This window comes from Pseudonaja textilis, chromosome 1 (genome assembly GCF_049901715.1).
Source record: "Pseudonaja textilis isolate UNSWEBS1 chromosome 1, rPseTex1.2, whole genome shotgun sequence".
NCBI lineage: Eukaryota > Metazoa > Chordata > Lepidosauria > Squamata > Elapidae > Pseudonaja > Pseudonaja textilis.
Window position 1 is genome coordinate 49,796,941 of NC_141990.1, and position 26,079 is coordinate 49,823,019.

General features: G+C 36.8%; 1 protein-coding gene across 1 annotated transcript; it reads left to right on the forward strand.

The window, feature by feature from the left end:
* Window positions 1-1,006: 1,006 nt before the first annotated feature.
* On the forward strand, window positions 1,007-22,529 carry LYPLAL1 (lysophospholipase like 1). The gene is made up of 5 exons (XM_026695745.2): window positions 1,007-1,211; window positions 2,486-2,585; window positions 18,233-18,402; window positions 20,300-20,415; window positions 21,586-22,529. Exons 1-5 carry the CDS (start codon window positions 1,121-1,123, stop codon window positions 21,808-21,810), a joined length of 702 nt encoding a protein of 233 aa, XP_026551530.2. The 5' UTR covers window positions 1,007-1,120; the 3' UTR covers window positions 21,811-22,529.
* The last annotated feature ends 3,550 nt before the right edge of the window (window positions 22,530-26,079 follow it).

Below are 26,079 nucleotides of genomic sequence, written 5' to 3' on the forward strand. Positions count from 1 at the left end.
AGATCTTGAACCAGAAAGAATATTGAGTCTTGTTTCTGTGGTGACCATGGGACACCATCCTCCACTACTTCTGACAGCAGCAAGCTATCTTGGAAGGCATAAAATAGGAGTGTCCAACCTTGACAATTTTAAGATCTGAGGACTTAAATTCCCAGAATTTCCTAGTTAGCCAACAGCCAAGGCCTAGTATAAAAGCAGATTCCTTGACAAACCCAACTGTGCTGATCACATACCACACCGTTGGATTGGTGAGGTGTGAAGTGTATCTGATTGCATTCATGGCAATAGTTGAGAGGGAAACATAGTTTTAACACTGTTAAAGCAAAGGATGGTTTTAGTAGGGGCTGACTAGGAAGTAGATAAAACATCACAGTGACATAGAAAAGTGACAGGTTGGGCACACTTGTACAGGAGTTGGATGCAAGGGCTAGGAGAAATATGTAAAAGTCTGCATTCTGGGCACAAAAGGAAGAAATCCTGTAGATCCACATAATCACCAAGTTCCTATTTCTGTGGGATGCAAAACCTGTATAAATTCAAGTCCTATTAATATTATCTTAAAATAACTTAACACCCGTTTCTATCACCAATGCCTATCTTTCCCATTTTCTTTTCTTTTTTCCTGCCCTCGCAATGTTATACAGCTTTATTCAGGATTTAATTCCTGTGAATGCAACGTAACTCACTCTCTCCAAGTAGTAAACGTGGCTGGTAATGCAACCTTTATTTTGGATTAGGGATAATGAATGTTTAAAACAGTGTCGATTATTAGGCAGTGGGGTTCTTCAAAAAACTGAGTGCAGGAAAACAATGCCAACTGGTATCGTTTAGCGCGTTCACAGCCATCTCTTTCAGACTTAAAATCGGTCTCACACGGCAGCGCCTGGAGCACCACAACACCACTTCCCGCCTCTTCTCATCCAGACGAGCAACACACAACACACAACGGCCCGCACGCCCGACCTCCTTTCGCGGAACTCGCGGGAGGCGGAGCTTTGCTGCCAGAAGCTCCGTGCGCCTCCCAGGCGCGGCTGCGCCGTAAGCGGCGGCCTGATTGTGTTTTTTTTTCTTCCCCCAACGCACCCACCCCTTTCGGCCAGTGGAAGAAAATATAGGCGCTATGGCTGTTCAGGCGGCGTTGCAGAAGAGTCTGGTATCGGTGGGCCCGGCGGGGAGACACACGGCTTCTGTGATCTTTCTCCATGGCTCAGGTGGAGGCTCTCGATCCCAAAATGATCTGCTGGAGGGAGGGGGGGCACAATCTCTGGGCTAGCTCGTGGGGCCTTTTCGCCGAAAGGGGCCACACGTGCATTAAGCCTATGACTCGCATCGTTTTGACTTATAAGACTTGCGTGTAGAATGGGACAAGCCCTCGTGGTTTGTTCAATAAACCCCAAATGTGTGAACCCTCCCGGAGAGGTACTCGGGGAGGAAAGCTTGTCCCCGGGATGATGATTATGGCCCAGTTTTTCTTTCTTTCTTAAAAATCTGCCTCGTGAGAATACAGTTCCTCGTAATGGTGCCAGTGTGGCATAATTCTAAATGAATACAATCACAGTTGTTCATTGTCAAATCCAGCGCAGTTGCAGATCTAACATCAGGTTATTGCCGATGTATGAAGAACGGTTGCAGGCTTGGGGTTTGGTTAGTCTAGAGAAAAGAAGGACTAGGGGGGACATGATAGCGGTATTCCAGTATTTGAGAAGCTGCCACAAAAAAGAGGGGGTTAAACTATTCTACAAAGCACGGAAGGTCAAGGCAAGAAACAATGGTTGGAAACTAATCAAGGAGAGAAGCAACCTGGAATTAAGGAGGTAGTATGTGCTCCTTCATTAGATGCATTCAAGTAGAGATCACAGAACTGACAAGGACTCTATAAACTTGAATTCTTGCACTGAGTAGGGCAAGAACTTCCTTGGTGGAGATGGGTACAGGCCTTGACTTATAATCACTTGCTTTATGATTGTTCAAACTTATGACAAACCTTTCCAAGGGTACTTATAACTCAGTTTCGAAGGCTATCCCCACATTTTGGGCACTTGGCATCTGGTTTGCATTTGAAGGATCCTGTGGTCATATGACCATAATTTAGAGCATTTTGCAGTTTTGGGCAAAAGGGCCCCATGATAAACAATGGGTTCACTTAACAACCTCAGGTATATGTAGCAACTGCAGTGATTCACTTAACGAACCCCCACAAAAACGGTCATAAGTCTCACTTTACAACCCTCATGACCTAACAACCATAACGGGCGATCTCCATTACATTGAAAACCAAGGACAACCTTTATATGTATTGTTGAGGTTTGAAAACCAATTGCCCATTAGGTTTGGTTTGTATAAGCAACCAGCTGTACCTTTTCTAAAACGAAGTTTGAAAAAGAAAGAGTTGTATGGACAAGATGAATTCTGAGGTTCATAAGACAGCTCACATTGCTCCATTGCATAGATGTCTAATTCACTTCTATCTTTCTGTGTTATTCAGGTGATACTGGTCAAGGGGTAAGAGACTGGATCAAGCAAGTTTTGAAGCAAGATTTGTCTTTCCAACATATAAAAGTCATTTATCCAACAGCTCCTGCCAGGTACCATGTCCTTTCTTACAGAATCTCTAATAGTCTTTTCAATATAGAAAAGTATATTGATGGATATAGAAAATAGAAGCTAATTTTTGTAAGAATTTGAAGTTCCACTCATGTTTCAGAAATCAGGATCTCTCTGATTTGTTCTTTCTTTAATAGGTAAAGTTACTTATAGAGATGAGAACAAGTTCAGTAGGGGTATTAATAAAACTTGGACTGGGTACACCTCTCAAGTCTTAAATGTCCTAAGCTTAGATAACTGCTTTTCCTTAGTTACTTACCAATGGTTACAGCCACTGCATAAGGCTTATTCATTTTCTTAAGCAGGATTGTCAGGCTACTCTTTTTTAATCCCTTGTTGATTCTTCTTGTTGTCCATAATGCAATCCTATCCAGAAATCATACTTCCTATCTTTCAGTCATTTTTTTTTCCAAACTTGCAAAGTATCATCAATTCCTTCCCTTAGGGATAAAATATCTTTATGCACAAAGCTCATCATAAAGACTTTTCCTGCCCTTTCAGCTGAATGGAAAAGTAAGTCAAGAAATTATAGTTTATAGTTGCAGCTGATCCTAGAAACATAAAAATGCCAAGCTATGAAACCATGGTTTAAATAAACTTATTTTCCCAGCTTCTTATAAATCCCTTGTTTGCCAAGGTAGTTCCCAATCCTAGCTTTCTAGGATATTTTTGTAAAGTAAACAGAAACATAGTTGCATTCAGGTGCACAAAACTCTTTCACTTTTATGGTTAACACGGGATCTATTCAGACAAAACATTCTTATCTAAAATTCAGCATTTCAAAAATGTTTTAGTAGATCTTGCATCAATCACAAGGTTGGATTAAATTTCTTTTGAGAATCCTTCCAACTCTATAATTCTAGATTCTGTTTGAAAAGCAGCAAATAAGATTTCCAGTTCATAAGAAAGCTGTCATGTATATCCAAAGGCTTTCTGTTTCAGAGAGCAGTGGCACACCCACAATTCTTACTGATACCAAGCACAACTCAGAGAAGAGAGGGATTGCATATCACTTCTTGTATACTATGATATAAACACAAAGGTATCGGGATTTCCAGAGAAGAAATGGCGGATTGAAGACAGTTCCACAAAAGGTAGAGTGAGTAAACTGTGTCTTCAATAATCTCTCTCCAGACAAAGAGAGGACATGTATTGGATTTACAAAAGAGGCTTCTTAAAGCTTGAAGAATTTTGTGAGAAGGGACAAAACAGAAAATTAAAATAAATCAAGTTCTAGGACATCATCAGAAGGGACTAAAGATCAAGGTGGTTGAATAAAATAATAGAATTGGTTTATTTGATTAAGATTAAAATTGATACGTTGTTACTTCTGGGAACACGTAAAGGATTTTTTCTGATATCAGGGTTTAAAATGATGAGGTTTCTATGGACCTATTTATAAAAAAGAGATAGGATATGAGGAAAACAGATCATTTGTTACATTTTAAGAAAAGGTGATAAGTTACTAAAATTATTTATACTTGTAATGAAGGGGAAATCATTTCTTTATATATTTCTTTTTCTTTATTCTTTTTTCCTGTATTCTTTTCTGCACCTTCTATTATTCTTTGTACTTTTTATTTTTTTATTTGTATTAGTTTTTATTGTTGCAATTGTAATTTTAAATAAAATTAAATAAAAAAAAACAAAGGCATCATTTGGACCAGGTTTGAGAAATTGAACTCGGCCTATGTTCTGCTGCAGGTTAAATTAAGATGAAAATCTGAAAAAGTTGAGTGGATCAAGAACTAGCATGCAGTGGTTTTTGTCAAGTATATGACCGATGCTACAGAACAGATTTTTAAAACTATGGGCGGAAAAGGCTGAAGATTTCTGACCCAAAGTCAGAAGTAAGTTCTGACCTTGAACTGGTATGTTAAAGGATGCAAATGGGCAGATAGTAACTGATTCCAAGTAGATCATTTCCTACTGCTAGAAGATGAAGTTAGCGCAATGCCCGCTTATTACCAAGTCAGAAGGCTACAGGAATATACAAAAATATGGCCAGTAACAGATGTCAAATCAGTAAAGGTTGTAACCAATCTATGCCAACAAATTTGGAGAACAGCATAGTGGCCAGTATATTGAAAGAGATCACTTTACAGAAAAGAAGGTTTAATGAAGTGTGCAAATTATCTTACAGTGTCTTTAATTTCACCTGCAAGCAAAATAATGCTTCCAGTCATCCAACCCAGATTGATGATTGGAAGCATTATTAAAGAGAGATGCTAGTTGTTCAAATGGGTTTAGAAGAGGCCAAGGAACAAGATATATTATTTATTCATGCTGAATAATTGAAAAAGTCAAAGAATATGAAAAAGAAGTCTGTATGTTCTTCAGACAGATTTCAGTTGTGTCCATCATGTCACATTCTGAAATGTGTCATTCAGAAGTCAGAATTCCAGAATACATTGTCTACATGCGAAACCTATACACAGATTAGGAAGCCTCATTTGAAACAAACATTACAAAGCAGAATGACTCCAGGAAAGCAAAGGAATGAGACAAGGCTATATACTGTCACCTTATTTATTCAACCTGTATGTGAAACATCTACTGTAGGAAGTTGCATTGGAATATTTTTTAAAATTGGAGGAAAAATAACAATAGCTTACACCATGCTGACGATACTACTTTGATAGTGTGTGATAGTGAATGATCTGACAGCTCTAATAATGGAAGTCATGAAGGAAAGCAGAAAATGGAGCTAAAGTTATATATAAAGAAGACAAAAATAATGGCAGTAGGTACAGCAACTAGCCTTATTGAAAATATCACTCCAAGAGATTGAAGTGGTGGGTATTTTCTATCTTTTTGGATCAACTAAACAAGCAGAAAGGAACAAGCAGTCAAGAAAAGACTGCAGTCTAAGCACATGGTAAAGTAGTAGTAAAAACCTTGGCAAATATATTGAGATACATAACATGTCTGTACATACAAAAGTTAGAATTATACTGTTAGATTTGGAAGAAGCAGGATAAAAAGAGACATTTTTGCATTTTGGTGTTGGTCCCAAGAACGCTATGGATAGCCAAGAAAACAAACAAATGAATAAAAAAAATGAACCCAGAACTCTCATTGAAGGCAGAAATGAGTAGCCTCAAATTATACGTCATACACATTATATAAAGACTGATTCTTTAGATAAACTATAATACTGAGAAAGATGGAAGAAAAAACTGAAGGCAGCAAGAAGCATCAAGATAGATGGCCTTGATTACAGTGGCAGTGGGCACAACACTAGCAGATTGAAGAATGAGATTGGGGACAAATTGTCCCGGAGAAAAATCTATCTTTCTGATTGCTAAGAGTTGACACTGATTTGGTGTCATAATCCAATTGAACTTTAGCTGCCAGGTTAGTTCTTCTGCATTTGTTTCTTGGTTTTTACAGCAAAGCATTTATGTAACTTGATTTAAAACCTCAGTAGATTTTACAGGATATTCTTCTCCAACCTTCTTTTATTTGTTGTATGCAATTAAAAAAAACGTCACTTTGCATATGACACTGACAGCTGGGCAGTAAATCACAGATGTTGCTATGCTGTCACCTTCCAGGGTATAATTCAGCAACAAGTTGAAACAGAGCAGATGAAGTTATGTTGCAAGTATTTTATAAATGGACACAGAATAGATTTTGGCAGAAAATCCTTAAAGTCAGTTTGTTTTCAGGGATTGGGTTCTGTACCTATTCCCAAAAGATCAAGTTTAAAACGCATATTCAAGCATAACAGACAATCTCACTCTCTGTCTCCAAATAGATAAGCAGAACTATTACACTACTAAGTTTTCCCTTTGATAATTTGTTTAGTAATATTTGCATTCGTTTTTCAGGTGATTATGAAAATAGTGAAATAAGATTTGCAATAAGGTTTGCACTATATTTACTGCAATGCAATTAAAATGATTTCAGGGTTTAGATCAGGGGTCCTATGGGAGAATTCTGGGAGTTGAAGTCCACAAGTCTTAAAGTTGCCAAGTTTGGAGACCTTTGGTTTAGAATAGAAACAGCCACTTCAGTTGGCGTTCTGTTAAGTGTTCTTTGATATCAGTTCACAACATAAAATGTCCAAGTGGTCACAACCAAAGGTTTGCTAGTCGAGACAGTTGTTGCATTAGAGTTTGATAATATTTTTTGTGCATGTGCCAAAAAGGGATTTCCATCAAAGCAAAGCAATCCACCTCAACACATCAATTGGCAGCATCATAGTGGGACACCATACTTTCCTTTGGCATGGTCCTAGTTGACTCCAGCAGTTGGGAATCCAGACAACTCTGGGAAGTGAAGCTCGGCCGTACACTCATACTTTACTGGTATTTCTGCATAGGAATGTAAAAGCTTGAGAGGCTTTACTATATTCCTTCCAAGAAAACAACAAATGTTATTTGTTAGAGAAGCATTCAAAGGCAATGGAGGAAGAGCACAAATCTTGGTATTTCCTGGGTTTATCTGTAGTGGATTTGCTGTTCTTACATTCCAGTTATTGGAAGAAAGTTGCCAAAGACACGTTCTTTCTCTTCTATTAAATGTTCTCCGTTCAAAGGCTTTAGAAAAGATGATGGGAATGGCAGTTCTAGTCAAAGAAAGGACAGTGCAAACAATAGTGGGGCTTCCATCATAGTGAGTGCTGCCTTCATTTGCATTCAGACACTTCAGATATGATATACTGCATAGTCAAATAGAATTACTGAAGTAAATTTGATTCATCGCCCTGATGCCAAGAGGGTAGACCATCTCACTCTAAAACTGGCCTTACACCCTCAAATCAACACTTAGCATGCCAAGTATAACATGATCATTGTGAGAGCAGATATTTTTAGCTTTTTGTGATAGGAGACTGACTGGGTCTCTTAGAAGTGACCTTAGACTTTTACTAAATTCTGTTTACCTAAAAATATCTATCTATCTATCTATCTATCTATCTATCTATCTATCTATCTATCTAGATAGATAGATAGATAGATAGATAGATAGATAGATATAGATATAGATATATATATAGTGTACTTTCAGCAATAATGCTTGACCAGCATGGTAGATCTGGCTGAAAAGCATAGCTCTGATTAGAACATTGATTGTGAATCCTTCTGATAGAGCAGTGCTTGTCAATTTTAAGATATGTGGACTTCAACTCCCACAATTCTTCAGCCAGGATGCTGCCTGAGGAATTCTGGAGACTGAAGTCCACACATCTTAATTTGGCAAATTTGAAAACACTGAGATAAGGGATGCTTTTTCACAAAATTAGAAGTTAATATCTATCCGAGATTATGGCTATGTTCTATTTTCTTTGATTGGTGTGCCTACCTGCAGTATATTTGGCTTGAATAGGAACGTAATGTGAAGAAAGGGAGCCAGGGCATATCAAAACTACCTCATCAAAACTAGATTATGCCACATTAGCAATAATACTGCTCCAGTGACAGAATGGCTTGGGGGTTGATCAAGGGGACCAGGGGTTTTTTTCCTGCCTTTCTGAATGTAAAAGTAACTCTTATTTCCACTTTTAATTTAAAAGAAAAAAAGTGCTGCTTGATATCACAAATTGTGAACAGTTTGCCAGTGTAATCTCATGAGTCTCATTTAACTGAAGTTTGCTGCCCGTTTTCATTTACTGAACAAAGAAGTTTTCTGCTGGGCCTGTGTACATGATGGCTTATCAATCTTGATAAAAGGTTGAGGTGAGAGTTACAACTAAAGGCCACAGCTGCTTTACTGGCTAAAAGTGTGACGTTGTTGAAGTCAAACACCACTTCAGAGATCTGCATAGCCTTCTTTACTATAGCAATTTGGGGGGAATTATTGGAGAATTTCATATTAACTTTAGGTTCAGAGCTTAACTGTTTAATAACTATATTCCTTGATAACAGTTTTCTGTACCAATAGATCATGGTCACTGAATGGGAACAATATATGGGAAGATAAGCATAGCTCTAATTTAGAGTGTACATTTTCCATAAAAAAAAAGACTCAGATTTAGTCTCCAGACCAAAATGGATAGTGCTACTACTGTTACAAAATATTTTCTTCCATTTAAAACCAAAAAGACCCTCTGCCAGTCAGATGAAGTAATACTCTTTAGGCTAGAAGTCAACTTTCAGTTATTACAATAGTACAATCAAGTTTCTAGTGAGCTTCTGTATGCCGCAGTGAATAGAATCAGACAATTTTGCTTTAAAAAAAATAGCTGGGGGGGAGGGATTCCTTTAATCTTGTAAATAAAATTATTATGGAGAACAGTGAGAATATTTGTTTTAGGGGATAGTTCTTTTTTCCCCAAGAATTGGGGTTTTTTATTCTCTTTTTAAATAGAAAGTGAGAAAGAAATAGTCTTAACTCAAATCAAATCTCCCCCCATTTCTCCCACCCACTAACACACAAACTTGAGACCACCAGGCCAGGAGGCCCTGCCTTCTCTTCTCTTGCACAGTGTTTTCGAAAAGGGAAAGAAAATGGGGGAGAGGGAGGAACCCTGAAGAGGGGCCAGGCTGCAGGCCACTCTCTCCCCCCTTTTTTTTCTTCTCTAGCCAGGCAGGGCTATCTCCCCCTACTCAGTTTGACCCCGGGGGGGCAAGGCCCTGACCCAGGTGGATCTCAGACTTTCTGGCCCTCGGTCTGAGCTACTCCAAGAAGGAAAACAAAAAAACAAAGCACTCGGCTTTTGTGTGTCCATTTCTCTCTCTCTCTCTCTCTCTCTCTCTCTCTCTCTCTCTCTCTCTGTATGTGTGTGTGTGTATTTGCGTTATCAGATTGCTCCCCCTTCTTCCTTCCCAAAGTAATTGGCAGTTCTGTTTTCAGCCAGAGTTTCTGTTACAATCAGATTGCCAGTGGTCATGGCTATTAAAACACGGGTGGGGTGGGGGGTGGGGGTTGAGGGTTAGGTTTATCATTCATTTCCCTTCACTTTTTTCCAAATTGTCAAAGTTGCAGTGTTTTGTGCATTAGCTGGTGACCAGTTGAAACAACTGATTCATTTTGTGAATATACTATTCTCTTCCTTTGTGCCCGGTGGTCATTGCAAAAGATAGGTTTAAGGGCTGCATTTTCCAGCGGCCAATTTCTAGAAGATTTATAATTGTGGCCAAAATATAATCTTGCAAAGATTAAGTAGTTTATAGGCTAAGGATTATGTAGAAAACCTGCTTTATATTTCCATAGATCACTTAATTATTTACAGTGCCGAAAAACAACTGATTCAGCTTTCTCTTATAATATATAATTTCATCTTTTAATTCCCTCAGTCCTTGATTATTGTGATTAAATGTGTTGCAACTTTAGTTGGAATTTTAAAAACAGCATCTGCTGCCACGTCTCTCAAAATGCTTTTCCCCCCTCTCTTTTGAGCAGGCATGGCTAATACTTTAAATACTGTTACAGCTGCTAGCAGAGCAACTTAAACATTTGTTTTCTGTTGAATGTCTAAATCAAGAAAGAATATTTCTTATATTTCTCTTAAACAGAAAGTAATAGTTTAAATTGGCATTATAGCAGATAACGTGTTCAAGTTAAAATTATGATGTCCCAACTTTTTGAAATAAGTATACTGTACCTTGTTACACCTCACTAAATCTAGGTCAGTGAATCTTTGTGCATTTCCTTCTCACAATCCTTCCCACTCTAAATCCAAACTCAGCCTAGCAAGACCATGGATTCTACACTCTTTTCAGTTACCAGCAGATAACTTTTGCAGTTTTTATTGTATATATTGTGAAGACTGTTGATCTCTTTCCATTTAAGAAAATATTTATGGAGCCTTGGAAAATGGCTTTGTAGAACAGTGCAGACATTTTTTTTTAAGCTTTCAATGCAAGTTTTTTCCCCTGAGTTCCTTGTAGCAATTCTCTCTCCTTTGGCTGTGATACAGAATCATCGGTCAGTTTGACACTATTTTAAATAAATTGGCAGATATTTGACTCACAAAAACCCTGTTGACAGCAATGGAGATGAATTGATAGAATTGTATTGGGAGACTTGCTATGGATACCTCTCCCAAATACCTTAATCAGATTCCTACTTTTCAACAACTTTAACTAGGGTCACGTTTTTCTGATATTCTAAGCACACATTTTTATAAACACATACAAAGCAATCCAATGAAAATTCAATAAAGCTAGAATTTCATGAGATACTCAAATACTAAGAGTCCCTAAATGATGTCCTTTTTGTATAGAATTTATTTTTCTATTCTAAATAAAGTTACAGTTGGTAACTTTATGTATTAGCATTGTATTCCAAAATTTCTTTTTTAGAATTATGGGTCTCTAGGTATCTGCTTTTTAATGTTCCCTGAAGTTATAGAGCTGAAGGAGCTATAATTTCCCCATTTTATGTTGACTTTCTCTAGCTACAAAATTTCGTAATAGTTCTATTATCGTGGGTGTTTTTTTGTTCTCATTTAAATGTCTTTGATTCATACTAAAAAGATAAACGGGTCAGAACCAGTTAGTATATGATTGGGAAATGGCTAGAAATTCCAAAGTTGGAGACTTCGTCTAGGAGAAAAAATCCAACTGTAAAAAGGCAATAGTAAATCACTTCCATATTATTGTAAAGATATGTCCGTGTAATTGTCCTGTGCCAAGATTGACTTGAAGAACTTCCTGTATTCTTTTTCATTTTCTTTATACAATTATCCAGTTGAATCTCACTTTAGACTCTTTTTTATTATGGAATAATAGTGTTACTTTTGTAAACTGCTTCTGATTTTTTATGAAAGGAGTATAAAAAACTTCTAGAAATGAACTAATTTTCAAAGTCTATAGTCTGCATTTAAAGTCTGCCTGGATCTCTAGGGCCTCAGCTTGTGGAGATCTGATTTAAAGATAACTAATGCCTGTTATTCTTCAACCCTCTGCACAGTATGGAGCTATATAGCAAACAGGGTGGAATTAACTTAAATACATTATTTTTTTAAAAAATAAATAAATAGCTTTTATTTATTTTTATTTATTTATTTTGTCAAGCAATTATAAGAAACAGGTATAAGTATAAACATAGTTATGGATACATGAAATGGATACATATAAGAAAAATAAAAGAAATAAAAATAAAAAATAGGGCAGGGACGGTAGGCACGTTGGTGCGCTTATGCACGCCCCCTACAGACTTCTTAGGAAAGGGGTGAGGTCAATAGTAGACAGTCTAAGGTTAAAGTTTTGGGGGTTTGGGGAAGAAACTACAGAGTCAGGTGGAGTATTTTAGACATTTACCACTCTGTTACTGAAGTCATATTTTCTGCAATCAAGTTTGGTGCGGTTTACCTTGAGTTTGTATCTATTGTGTGCTTTTGTAGTGTTATGGTTGAAGCTAAAGTATTCATTGACAGGTACGACGTTGCAGTGTATGATTTTATATACTATACTTAGATCAGACCTAAGGCAGCGTAGTTCTAGGTTTTCTAGGTCTAGAATTTCGAGTCTGGTGGCATAAGGTATTCTGCAATGAGTAGAGGAGTGGAGAACCCTTCTTGTGAAATATTTCTGGATTTTCTCAACTGTGTTAATATCAGATACGTAATGCAGGTTCCAGACTGATGAGCTGTATTCAAGTATTGGTCTAGCAAATGTTTTGTATGCTCTCATTAGTAGTGTGATATTACCAGAGAAAAAGCTACGCAGGATTATGTTAACAACTCTTAATGCCTTTTTGGCTATGTAGTTACAGTGGGCTCTAGCACTTAGATCATTAGAGATGAGAACTCCAAGGTCCTTGACAGAGTTTGGATCATAACAAGGTCTTCAGCTTGTATTTTATTTTCTGATTTTTTTTTGCCAATATGTAGGACAGAGCATTTATTTGTTGAGATTTGAAGTTGCCATTTGTTTGACCATTCTGATACATGGTCAAGGTCTTTTTGAAGGGTAGCAGTATTGTCTGTGGTGTTGAATAGCTTTACATCATCAGCGAACAGAACGCAGTTGCTCTTAATATGATCACAGAGATCATTTATGTATTATGAAGAGAGTTGGTCCTAGAACACTGCCCTGGGGACACCACTGTTGACAAGTACAGAATTTGATAGGACGCTCCCAATTTTAACCATTTGTTTGACAGGAATGCTTCTATCCAGTTATGCAGGTGTCCAGAGATACCGTAAGATTTTAGTTTTAGGAGTAGTTCGTTGTGTACCACTGAATCAAAGGCTTTACAGAAGTCTATGTAGATTGCGTCTATTGTTTTGCCCTGATCGAGTTGTGTAGTCCATATGTTTCTGTAGTGTAAGTGTTGCAGATTACAGGATAGTTTTTTTCTGAAACCAAATTGTTTATTAGAGAGTAGGTTGTTTGTCTCTAAGTGAAGGATAATGGATTGGTTAATAATTGATTCCATGACTTTACAGGTGACGTAGCATAAAGAGATTGGTCTGTAATTTTCAACTAGACTAGGGTCTCCCTTTTTGAAGATGGGGATGACCATGGCTTGAGACCATAGGTTTGGCAAGCAGCTGGTCCTGAAAGATTTTTCAAAGATTATGCTTAGAGGTTTGGCTATGGCAATGGATAGCTTTTTTAAGAAGTAGGCACATATTCCATCTGGTCCAATAGATAGAGATGGTTTTAGATTGTGTAGTGCTTTTTCAATGTTGTCTTCTGTGAAATCAATATGTATTTGATTTTTATTAAGCCATTGTCAAAAATTATAAAATAAAAATGAACAATCACCAAAGATTAAATAAAAACATTATACAAGAAGTAAATAATTTAAATACTGGATTGAATCATTCAAGAAGACTCAACATAATTATTTATATCATAGTTTATTCATTAGTCAAAAAGTTTTTAAACATCATTTCCAGGAAAAATGCATTCTTGCTATATAAAATAATCCCAATATACATTCTTTAGGACTCAGTTCTTTATAGATTTCATTTATATAAGATACTATACATAACCAGGGAAAGTAACTATTTACAAATTTTTCAGAATCATTTAATCAAAAAGCAGAATGTTGATCTCAATATCAAACAAGTAAATATATACTGGTGAAGTTATTAGGTACTGAATTAGCTCAAATACAATTAACTATGATAGATATTTGGCTAGTATTTTTGGCATTGATTCATCCATTACCACCTTTTAATTGTTCTAACCATCTTGTTTGCCTTGCTAGCTTTCTTCAGCTAAAAATGGATTGAACATAAAAGAATCATATGCATTTTGAAGTAATACTACATCTATCGTATCTTAAAACAAAACATAGCTAACTCTGCACAGGAAGCATTTTATAATTATATTCAGTTCTTTCTAAATTTCTACATGGCAGTGAAGGGGGAATCCAAAGAGGCAAGACAGCAGCCATGACTGTGGAAGTAAAGCTATAACCCTATTGTATATGCATAAATATCATGTGGTAGAATTGACTCCTCAAGCTTTCTTCAGAACACTTTCTGCAGGATAGTTAATGTGAAAGGAGGATTATCTATGCAAAGTCATTTTCTAAGCATTTGAAATTATTTTGACAGAATGCTACAGCTTTACCATTAAGATTTAGAGCGATGCATTGTTCTTGATGTATCAATTGTTCTTTTAGTAAGGATAATTCCCTATTTTTTATTGTTTCACTAATATCTTTGACAGAATCATTGTTACATATTGTTCCATTTATCAAATCTCAGAGTAACAGTTTTCTTCTCTAGAAGATTATTATTTAATTTCTTTTATTATACATTTTATCTAAGGATTTCCCTGCAGTATCTGTTCTGCTTGATCAAGTGTTGCCTGGTTCAATTTATTACCTTCTACCAACAAAGAGAGTATTTTTAGTCATGTACAGAGTTGTATAAACAAACTAAACAATTTTTCATTGCCTGCTTCTATCTCTGACTGGTTATGCCTGTATCTCTGGTGCATTTCTTTGGGAGAGGGGATGCAGGAGAATCGGTTATGAATCAATGATATAGTAGGTCTTTCTGCTTACAATACAATAGAAATAAGAATAAACATGTTTAAATATAAGAAATAGGAACTAATAATTGGGGACAATAGGACAGGGACAGTAGGCACAATTGCGCGCTTATGCATGCCCCTTACAGACCTCTTAGGAATGGGGTGAGGTCAATAGAGGTTAGTTTTAGGGTAAAGAAGTGGGGGTTTGAGCAGGTGACAACAGAATCAGGTAGTGAGTTCCAGACATTGACACTCTTGCTGAAGTCATACTTCCTACAATCAAGTTTGGAGTGGTTTACATTAAGTTTATGTCTGTTGTGTGCTCTTGTGTTGTTGTGGTTAAAGCTGAAATATTCATTAACTGGTAAGACGTTGCAACATATGATTTTATGTACTATGCTTAAGTCCAATCTTAGCTGGCGTAGTTCAAGATTGTCTAAGCCTAGAATCTCAAGTCTGGTGCTGTAGGGTATTCTGTTGCAAACAGAGGAATGTAGTACTCTTCTGGTAAAATACTTCTAGACTCGCTCAATTGTATTTATGTCTGATATACAATGCAGATTCCAGACAGCAAAACTGAATTCAAGTATTGGTCTAGCAAAGGTTTTGAATGCCCTAGTTTGCAAATCAGTATTACCAGAGGAGACGCTTCGTAAAATTAAATTTACAACTCTTAAAGCCTTTTTGGTAATACTGTTGCAGTGAGCTTTGGCGCTTAAGTCATTCGATATGAGAACTCCAAGGTCCTTGACAGAGTGAGGGTCATCAACAAGGTCATATCCGCCTAGCTTGTATTTGGTATATAGATTTCTTTTTTATCAGTGTGTAGGACAGAGCATTTGTGGATCGAGATTTGGAGTTGCCAACTGTTAGACCATTCAGATACATAATCAAGGTCTTTTTGAAGGACAGTAGCATTGACGGTAGTGTTGAATAGTTTTACATCATCAGCGAAGAGGACGCAGTTGCTAATAAGGTGATCACAAAGGTCATTTATATAGAGTGTAAAGAGTGTGGGTCCTAGAACGGTCCCTGGGGGGACACCGCTGATAACTGGTACAGGGTTTGATAGGGCGTTTCCTATTTTTACTATTTGTTGCCTGTTTGACAGGAAGGCAGTAATCCACTTGTGAAGGGATCTGGAAATGCCGTAAGAATTTAATTTTAATAGTAGTTTGTCATGTACCACCGAGTCAAAGTGCCCAAGGAGCGGCTGATACAGTTCTACAGACTGTACAGACTCTGTCATCTGCACCTCTATAACTAACTGGTTTGGTTCTGCAACCCAACAAGACAGATATATATTTCAGAGAGTAATTAGGACTGCAGAAAAAACTATTATTACCCACCTGCCTTCCATCGAGGACCTGTATACTGCACGAGTCAAAAAGAGGGTTGTGAAAAAATTTACAGACCCCCTCATATCCTGGACAGTTTCAACTCCTACCCTCAAACGACGCTATAGAGCACTGCACACCAGAACAACTAGACACAAAACAGTTTTTTCCCCGAACACCATCATTCTGCTAAACAAATAATTCCCTCAACACTGTCAAACTATTTACTAAGTCTGCATTACTATTGACTGTAACCTTGTTGTTTGTATCCTAATGATTTTTATTGACTGTTTCCTAGTATGATTTAATTGCTTTTTGTATCCTATGACTATTATTAACTGTTGTACCTTATGATTCTTGACTTGTTGAATGTATCTTTTCTTTTATGTACACTGAGAGCATTTGCACCAAGACAGATTCCTTATGTGTCCAATCACACTTGGCCAATAAAGAATTCTATTCTATTCTATTCTATTCTACATTACGACAGGACATTTCAGCTGCTATAAATATGAACTAGTTGCCAAGCATTTGAATTTTGATCACGTGACCATAAGGATGCTGTAATGGATGTAAGTGTTAAAAAGCGGTCATAAGTCCTTTTTTCAGTGCTGTTGTAACTTTGTACGATCATCAAATGAATATTGTAAGTTGAGGACTACCTGTATATCCAGACTCCTTGCTTAGAATTAGTTATGCTAATGAATATGAATATATGGATTATGAATAAATGTTAAAATCCTCATTAGATTAAGCAAACATTTTCTTTCTTTAGAAATTTGAGGTTTGGAGAGGAAGGCTATCTTACAGCATTGAATATAATGCCTGAGAAATATTTTGCACAACCAGAGACTCCAATTCAGAAAAAGAATTAAGCCTATACATCCATCTTTAGTGGGTAGAATATAAAAGGATAAGAGCTAGCCAAGTGGTTAAATCTCCCATGTTGAAAGTGAGGATGCTTAAAACTTTCCTTAGTTTTCTTGGATTACATTCATGGAATTAAAAGAAACTTCAGCTGGGAAGCATTTATTACAACAAAGAAGCTGAGTTGACCAAAAAAAGTCGAATTTTTGAAGCATGCATATGTGCAGTTATTCTTTGGTATGGCAATTGGCACCCATGCTGACCCTGAGTTCTTCTGTTGCCAGTGAACTGGAAGCCAAGAGCCATCAGAAGCTACCATCAGTGAACTGATCTAGTTCAAACTGAGAATCGGGAAAAGAAAACCAAGCTTCTCTAATGTAGAAGAGATGGCATCTTTCCTACAGACATGTATGCCTAAATTTACTGCTAGCCATTTTACAAGAAAAAAATCTTAATTTAAAAAAAAGCAGGGCCAGTGTATTTTGCATTGCTGAGACTTCCTTATAACCCATTAACATTATTCTTCAGATTCAGAGTGTATCATTCCTTATCTGACATATGTTTATTTTTCTACTAAACTGGATTGACAGTTCTGGGACTATGGGCTAGATTCCAGTGCTTCATTTTGGAAGAAATGGAATTACACATTCTTCTTTCTGACATATTTTTTTAATGGATTAATAGTGTCTTCCTAAACAGCCTTATTTTTAAAAAATCTTCATTCCTTAAAAAAACACTGTTTAGTTCAAATTGATGGGTTGTCCTCTATTAGTGAATGTCTACGAAGGGTATAAGCTGTGTGAAGAATCTCTGAGTACAGTGTTGACTTTTTGAAGGTTTAGGTTTCTTAGTATAGTTAATATTGGTTGCTGATGTTGAAACTGTTACACTGATAATTGAAGAAACTCAAGAATTTAAGAGAATTAATATGCTCTATTCTATCAAATGTTTCTCTAATTATGAATTAATTATAGATTTCTGTAACTACTACTTTAAAACAACATGCTTTGTAGCAACCGCTGCAATCTTCCCACATTAGCTTTATATTCTTGTTTTCTCTCACAACAACTTTGTAGAATAAATTGCATTAATTGTATGATATAAGGAGTAAAGGAGGGCTGGTGGGAGGGGAGCTGCATTCTGAATTTAAAGATTTGTCACTTTATTTAGGTATCTGAGTACTTGCTCTAAAAATAGACTCTTCGTATTCCATATTTTTAAGTCTATGCGAAGAGAAGATCTAAAGCAAAGATACACACAACCAAATTTAGGAGAGTAAATGGCAAACATGAGGTTAGGTTCCTGCATATGAACAGCCTGTTTGCTCTTAATATTCTATAGACATACATATTCGTAAAAAATGACCCAGGTCTTGTTTAAACAAACATAGATGTTTGATGTAGTTTTGTCTTACCTCCATGATTGAATGGCAGTTTTACACACCACAGTCTCATAGGGACAAAGGGAATGATTCTAAAACACAAAAAAACTTTTGTATGAAATTTGTCCTCATGCATTTCTCATCCATCTTTCTTTCAGACCATATACACCAATGAGGGGCTCTTTGTCCAATGTGTGGTTTGACAGATACAAGATCTCTAATGATTGCCCAGAACATACTGAAACCATTGATGTGATGTGTCAAGCACTTAACAGTTTGATTGATGATGAAGTTAAAAATGGCATCAGAAAAAACAGAATACTGTTGGGTAAGATTTGTAAGGAGAAATATATAACAGTTGGAGGAGAACTCGGCCTGTAAGCCAAGAGTTTGTAAGTCTTTAGTTACTAATGGCTTTTAGGTATTCACTTCAATCATTGTTATTAGAAACAAACTTGATTCTAACTAGGATTGGTGTCTTTGGATTTCTGTTACAGAGAAACATTGATTCAATTTATAAAGAAATGATGACATAGACCCCAGTTGCATTGACTATTTCCCAGAAAAGAGTTGTTAATCTCTTGAAAACAATTATATTGCATAAATTGGCAATAGAGATTGTCTAAGAATGCCAATTTATTAAGATACCTTAAGTTTTCTAAGCTCTTAAGAAAACAACATCTTATCTGCCTAAAGCCTTACCGTGAAAAAGGGAAGAAAAAAAGCCAACCTATAGATTTTCTTAGTCCCATTAATACTAATCTTTCTCACTCTGGTGTACTCCAAGCTAGATAGATTACAAATCTCATCATTACCAAGTAACGCCTCATGCTGTGGACAATATATTCTGCAGTCCAACACAGTAGGAAGACACTGAGTTAGAAAAGTCCTGCTTAGTCATTACTGAAGTGGAATAGTGCTAAGACCTAAGAACTTATGATGTAGGTTCTAGAAAAGGGAACAACTAAGTTTTGATACATCCTAGATGATATGATAAGACTGTATTGCTAAGTGTTGCTATGCTTCAGAAAGTTATCATAACTTCCATAATTTTGACAATATTGTTTAACAACATATTATTGAAATTTTCTTGAAAGTATCAAAATTATGTGCCTCATTTCTAATCAAAGACACACAATTCACAAGTTCATTTTTTCCATTTTTATGGAAAGTCCAGATGTTGTATCTGGTCACAAACGTTTCTTAAATTGCTATCTCTTTTATCATTTCAAAACTTTATTGAATTACAATCTGTTTTAAAGGTATAATCCTTTAGGATAACTTTTCCCCTCCTCTTCTTAGTGTAAAAAGAAAGTACCTCACAAAGAATCTTTTATTTTCCCTGCCATTTGGAGTATCTCTCTTGAGTTGTAAATTCACATCAACTGTAATCAACCACAAAAAAACCCCAGTTCCTATGATCTTGCAAGGAGCAGCTCTTCCAGAACACAAGAGGGTGATCACCATATCTCTCCTTTTCTCTGGAGAGATTTTTGTCAACCACTAACTGGATTTCCACCATAGTGCTGTCCCTGCTTACAAGGCCATTCACAGGGACATCTAATCAACCATGAATCCTCAGCCAGAATAAATTAATGAGATTTATGAAACTTAAAAGATAATTGCTAAGGTCCAATTAAAGCACTTGTGGTTCTTTTTGGATAAGCTCTACTAGCTGTCTTGGAAAGTCATGTAGTTTTCAATATATATTAGTTTTATAAAGGCTAAACCAATAATTCAGTTTTATGAACAATTTTAAAAGGTACTAAAATAAATATGGCAAGGATGCAAGAAACATGAAACAGATTTGGAATTTACCACAAAATCAATTAGCTCAAGTCTTAAGAAATGTGAAATACATCTTATTGTCATAAAGCAAAGTTAATTCATCAAAAGAATTGTAAATTTATAAAACCCAAAGGTGTTGTCTGACCAAGTGAGGCATTTGCCAGTTAAATGACAAATTTAACACCAAGCCTCCTGCTTGCTTTTCAGCCATTTGCTGTATTATTTGTATCACCTAATCATTGCTTATTTTTCTATTACCTTGTCAGGGAATCTTAAGATTCTGTCCTCACTAGTAATTATTTTAAGGGAGGAAAACCTCCTGTTTAAAATATACAATATATACAGCACATTTGTTTGGGAACAAAAGAAAACAGTTCTGAAATCTAAGTATTTAGTTTTAATCTCTCTTTCTTTTTATCTTTAAAATATGTCCACAGGTGGTTTTTCAATGGGTGGAGGCATGGCTTTGCATTTGGCTTACAGATATCACCAAGAGGTGGCCGGAGTATTTGCTCTTTCAAGTTTTCTCAATAAGAATTCAGTTGTTTACCAGGTAGATGCTCACTAGCTTTTAAAAAATCCTTAGTTCTACCTTGCATTCATAAAATTATTCCAGAATTGGCAAAACAATAGACAGTAAAATTCATTATGAAGTAGCTGTATTTGTTTCATTTACTGAATTGTTTTTGTTTGTTGGACATTTTCTTTATCAGAATGGCAAGATATAAATCAAATAAACAATTGGGGGAGCATATGGGAATTTATCTGTAAGACTTAAACTATGCACAAAAAGTCCACCACGCTTTTCATTTTGGAAAGTTCATGGATTGTCCACACATGGAATGCCCAATGCTATATTTTTCTATGGAATCAAAATTACTTTAAAAAGTTCCATTAATATCTTATAAGCTTGTAAAAATCTGCCTTGGTTATATAATTTGCTTGTTTCCTTCTCTTGAAAGAATCCTTGACCAAATAGATTAAGAACAGGAACAATCAGCCACCAGTAAATGATGGTTGTAATATTGTGCCATGTACTAACTAGGTCAGGGACAGAAGGGTTCTTTCCATTAATGGAGTTACATAATTCTAGTTTCTTCCAGAGTATTTTTTTTCTTCAGCATAAATTTGGTGAGAAGCTATAGCTCAGAGGCAAAGTGCATGCAGTTGAAGCTTTGCCTTTGTTTCTGGGCATTTCCATTTCCAGCATCCCAAGGAACAGAATCTAGTAAATTGCTTTGCCTGGTTCTTTGAAAACTCATAAACACTACTGTTTCAAGTGCTCTTGTTCATACAATGAACAAGAGAACAGGGATTCGCTAGTGGGTATATCTCACTATCACATACTTATCCTGTCTTCTGGTTTTTGTGTGTGGGAAAGCAGGTTTGATGTAAGGAGTCTGCTGCAGTTTTTAGAGTCCTTGCCTGATTTAGAATTGTGATCATGCAAGATGAACAGTTCATAGAAAACCTGCTTGTTTATAGGGGCCTTCCAATGCAGACCTTCATGTATAAAATATTAGGTATTTTAGGTGGCAGGGCCAGGTAGCACATTTCTGTTCATACTATTTTCATTACATAAAACTTGCATGTTCCCTTATTTTTCCAATTGTCTGTCTTTTAAATGGGGAAGATAATGAATTCAGACACCCATCTGGACATCTATTTTCTTTTTGTTAAAATGTACATGACTTAAGATGGTTAATGTCTCTTTTGCTACTAGGCACTGGAAAAGTATGAAGGAGAACCCCCAGATTTGTTTCAGTGTCATGGAACTGCTGATGAACTGGTTCTGTATTCTTGGGGAGAAGAAACCAACAAAACATTAAAAGCTCTGGGAGTAACAACTACATTTCTGAGTCTACCAAACCTTTATCACGAACTAAGCAAAAGTGAGCTAGAAAAACTGCAATCTTGGATTTTGAAAAAATTGCCAGAAGAGCCTTGATTAACAAATAATAAATGGAAAATACTGTAGAAAAATAGCATTAGTTCCTATTACTGTATATATGGAAGCGGCAGGGTCTGCGAAAATACATAAAACAGGACATTGATAATTTTATACAGTTCTTCATTTTTTATTTCTGTATCTCAAGTTACATCAAATAGACCTTCTCATATTGAAAAAGTTGTACTACGTGCCAAGACTTGTCTATATATTTCAGTCACTTGAAGTGGATTAACTGTATGATTTTATTTCAATGAAACCAATTTTCTGATTATTTTCTTTGTCTACACTGCATGATAAATGACAGCAAGTTAAATATTGTTTAAAAACTTAAGTTAAATATTTCCCAGATCCATGTATGGGTAGTCCTCATTTTAGAACATAAATGAGCCAAAAATTTTAAGACAGTTGTTAATTGAGTTTTGCACCATTTTACAACCTTTCTTGCCACAGTAAACCACTGCTGTTAAGTTATCAACACATTTGTTAAGCGAATCTGGCTTCCTCATTGGCTTGCTTGTTAAATGGTCATAAAAGGTGATCACATGATCCTAAAACACTGCAAATAGATACATGCCAGTTGCCAGCTTTCAATTTGCAAGCATTAGGGGTGCTCAAAAGTTGTGACATTCCTTGGGGATTGTAAAGATATGTTGGTTACTTTAATACACTGCTCAAAAAATAAAGGGAACACAAATATAAGACATCCTAGATCTGAATGAATGAAATATTCTTATTAAATACTTTGTTCATTACATAGTTGAATGTGCTGACAACAAAATCACACAAAAATTATCAATGGAAATCAAATTTAGCAACCCACGGAGGTCTGGATTTGGAGTTACTCTCAAAATTAAAGTGGAAAAAAACACCACAGGCTGAATCAACTTTGATGTAATGTCCTTAAAACAAGTCAAAATAAGGCTCAGTAGTGTGTGTGGCCTCCACATGCCTGTATGACCTCCCTACAATGCCTGGGCATGCTCCTGATGTGGTGGATGGTCTCCTGAGGGATCTCCTCCCACACCTGGACTAAAGCATCCCCCAACTCTTGGACAGTCTGTGGTGCAACATGGCATTGCTGGATGGAGCGAGACATGATGTCCCAGATGTGCTCAATTGGATTCACGTCTGGGGAATGGGCAGGCCAGTCCATAGCATCAATGCCTTCGTATTGCAGGAACTGCTGACACACTCCAGCCACATGAGGTCTAGCATTGTCGTGCATTAGGAGGAACCCAGGGCCAACCGCACCAGCGTATGGTCTCACAAGGGGTCTGAGGATCTCATCTCGGTACCTAATGGCAGTCGGGCTACCTCTGGCGAGCACATGGAGGGCTGTGCACCTCCCTAAAGAAATGCCACCCCACACCATTACTGACCCACTGCCAAACCAGTCATGCTGGAGGATATTGCAGGCAGCAGAACTTTCTCCACGACGTCTCCAGACCCTGTCATGTCTGTCACATGTGCTCAGTGTGAACCTGCTTTCATCTGTGAAGAGCACAGGGCACTAGTGGCGAATTTGCCAATCTTGGTGTTCTCTGGCAAATGCCAAAGGTCCTGCATGGTGTTGGGCTTTAAGCACAACCCGCACCTGTGGATGTCGGGCCCTCATGGAGTCTGTTTCTGACCATTTGAGCAGCCACATGCACATTTGTGGCCCACTGGAGGTCATTTTGCAGGGCTCTGGCAGTGCTCCTCCTGTCCCTCCTTGCACAAAGGTGGAGGTAGCAGTCCTGATGCTGGGTTGTTGCCCTCCTACAGCCTTCTCCACGTCTCCTGATGTACTGGTCTGTCTCCTGGTAGCACCTCCACAGCAAACCTTGCCACAGCTCGCATTGATGTACCAGCCTGGATGAGCTGCACTACCTGAGCCACTTGTGTGGGTTGTAGACTCCATCTCATGCTACCACTAGAGTGAAAGCACCGCCAGCATTCAAAAGTGACCAAACCATCAGCCAGAAAGCATAGGAACTGAGAAGTGGTCTGTGGTCACCACCTGCAGAACCACTCCTTTATTGGGGATGTCTTGCTAACTGCTTATGCTTTCCACCTGTTGTCTATTCCATTTGCACAACAGCATGTGAAATTGATTGTCAGTCAGTATTGCTACCTAAGTGGGCAGTTTGATTTCACAGAAGTGTGTTTGACTTGGAGTTACATTGTGTTGTTTAAGTGTTCCCTGTATTTTTTTGAGCAGTGTATAATTTAGATGTGCTTGATAAGTAGCTACATAAATATAACTTTTTAAACATTTTTTTGTTTCATTTGTCATATGGTCAGGGAGAAATTCAATAGCAAACAACAAAAGTACTGTATAATGTTTTCTAGCCCCTGGAATTAGCTCTGGTGTTCTAAATAATATAATTTCCATGACTATAAACTAGCACCCTTACCTTCTACACATTTCTCTAAACCATTTTAAAGAGCGGGGAAACCACCTGGCATCTGAAAAAATACCTTGATCTTCAGAGCCATTTCATAATAGCTTCCAAAGCTGCCATTTGACATTTGCAAAGTACCTAATTCTTCAAGCAAATGAAAATGACATTGAATTAGCCTATAACTTTCCCTAACTCTAATCATAAAAGTGAGGTAGGCTGAGATGAAAGAATAAAATAGCCCAAAGTCACTCTAGTGAGGTTAAGTCCTGAACTTAATCATTGCACTGCCTGCCACTGACTTATTTGTGGTAAAGATACCAGAATAAGACTGACCATCAGAAGACTACTGATCCCTATACACCAGGAGTGTCAAATTTGTGGCCTGTGGGCCAAATGTGTCATGTGCTGGCAATATCCACCCCCATTTTAGCGAAAGGGAAAGTTGAGATACATCAGGAGAGTTTGACACCCCTGCTGCACTAACAGTAAAGACCTATCAGTCCTTCTTATTGCCAGAATCCAAGGGAAATTGGTGCTTAAAAAGTATGAAAAATAATAAATAAAATATCTCTTCTGCATCCATGAGCAAGAGGGTGGTATCGGTCAATTTGGGAAATACCATAGTCCTCAGAACTACAAAAAATAGTTTTAAAAAAGGAAGTTGAACTCACTGAGGTTGAACAAGCTCATTTAGGGGATAGGGAAAGAAAATAAAAAGAACAGAAGAACCTAGAAATATGGCAAGGCTAGCGGCATGGCTAGCAGTGAGAACACTCAAACTACAACATTTTATTGCAAGGAGTCACTTGTACCCTACAACTTAGCCATATGTGGCTTGGAATCTCCTAATTGTTGGATGCATTAAAATATTTCAGAGTATGATGATGAGATGGGAAACTTAATCACTGCCATGTGTAGACTTCTTTCAGAAACATGCATTATATAATTTAGTGTGACTTACTTTCAGGAGTTAGTTCAGCATTGATGATACAATGATATTGGAATGACTCTAAAGGTTGAAATACATTCATGCTGACATTAAAAAGAAAAAAAATAGGCAAACCTTTTGTAAATGTTTCATGAAATCATCCTTGGCTCCTTCTCAGGCCATTCTTTTTTAAAATAAAAAAAAGATGATGCTTCTGTAAGCAAAATATGTAAGCTGCTTACAGGGCTGGCAGTGCTGTTCTTAAAATGGCGAACTTTTCTTCCCTGAAAAAACAAATGTTGTGAAAGTGCAATGTTGTGAAAGTGCATTTGATTAATGCCAGACTGCTGATACCTCTAATATTCTTCATATGGTAGAGAAGAACTTGTGATCCTGCTGTCAGGACTGCAGAACTGAATTTGTTAGGCTCATGTAGGTAAATATATAAATGTTTCCTTTCTTCTTTTGGGGATTAGGGATTGATTGATTTTTTTAAGGTTGGATTTTCAAATCATGAAACAATAAGACTCACCGGCTGTGTTCTAATAAGCTATTAAATACAGAGATTTAACCCCAAAGGAAGATGGAAAATTCTGTAGATTCAGTTAAATATTTCATTTTGAGATATTTCCTTCAAGTGTACTTTTGTTTGCTGGCTACATACTAGTTTTAAGAATCAGACATGATCTTAGAAGGTTTGACATTTCGTTCAAGGTCTTGCAGCCTTGTGTGTCCTCAATGCTCTTTTCCATTTTGTTATTTTGCTTACAGAATAATTGGCTCATGAAGCTGTGTTATGAGCCTTATGTCTATCTTCATCTTAATTTATAAATTCTTCAGTTTCTTTTGTACTTCCACTGGAGTAAATTTTTACAAAACTATTATGTTAACACTTCATTGCCCATTTTTTAAAAAGATCAAGTAAAAAAAAAGCTATTCGCTTTTGTCCATTAT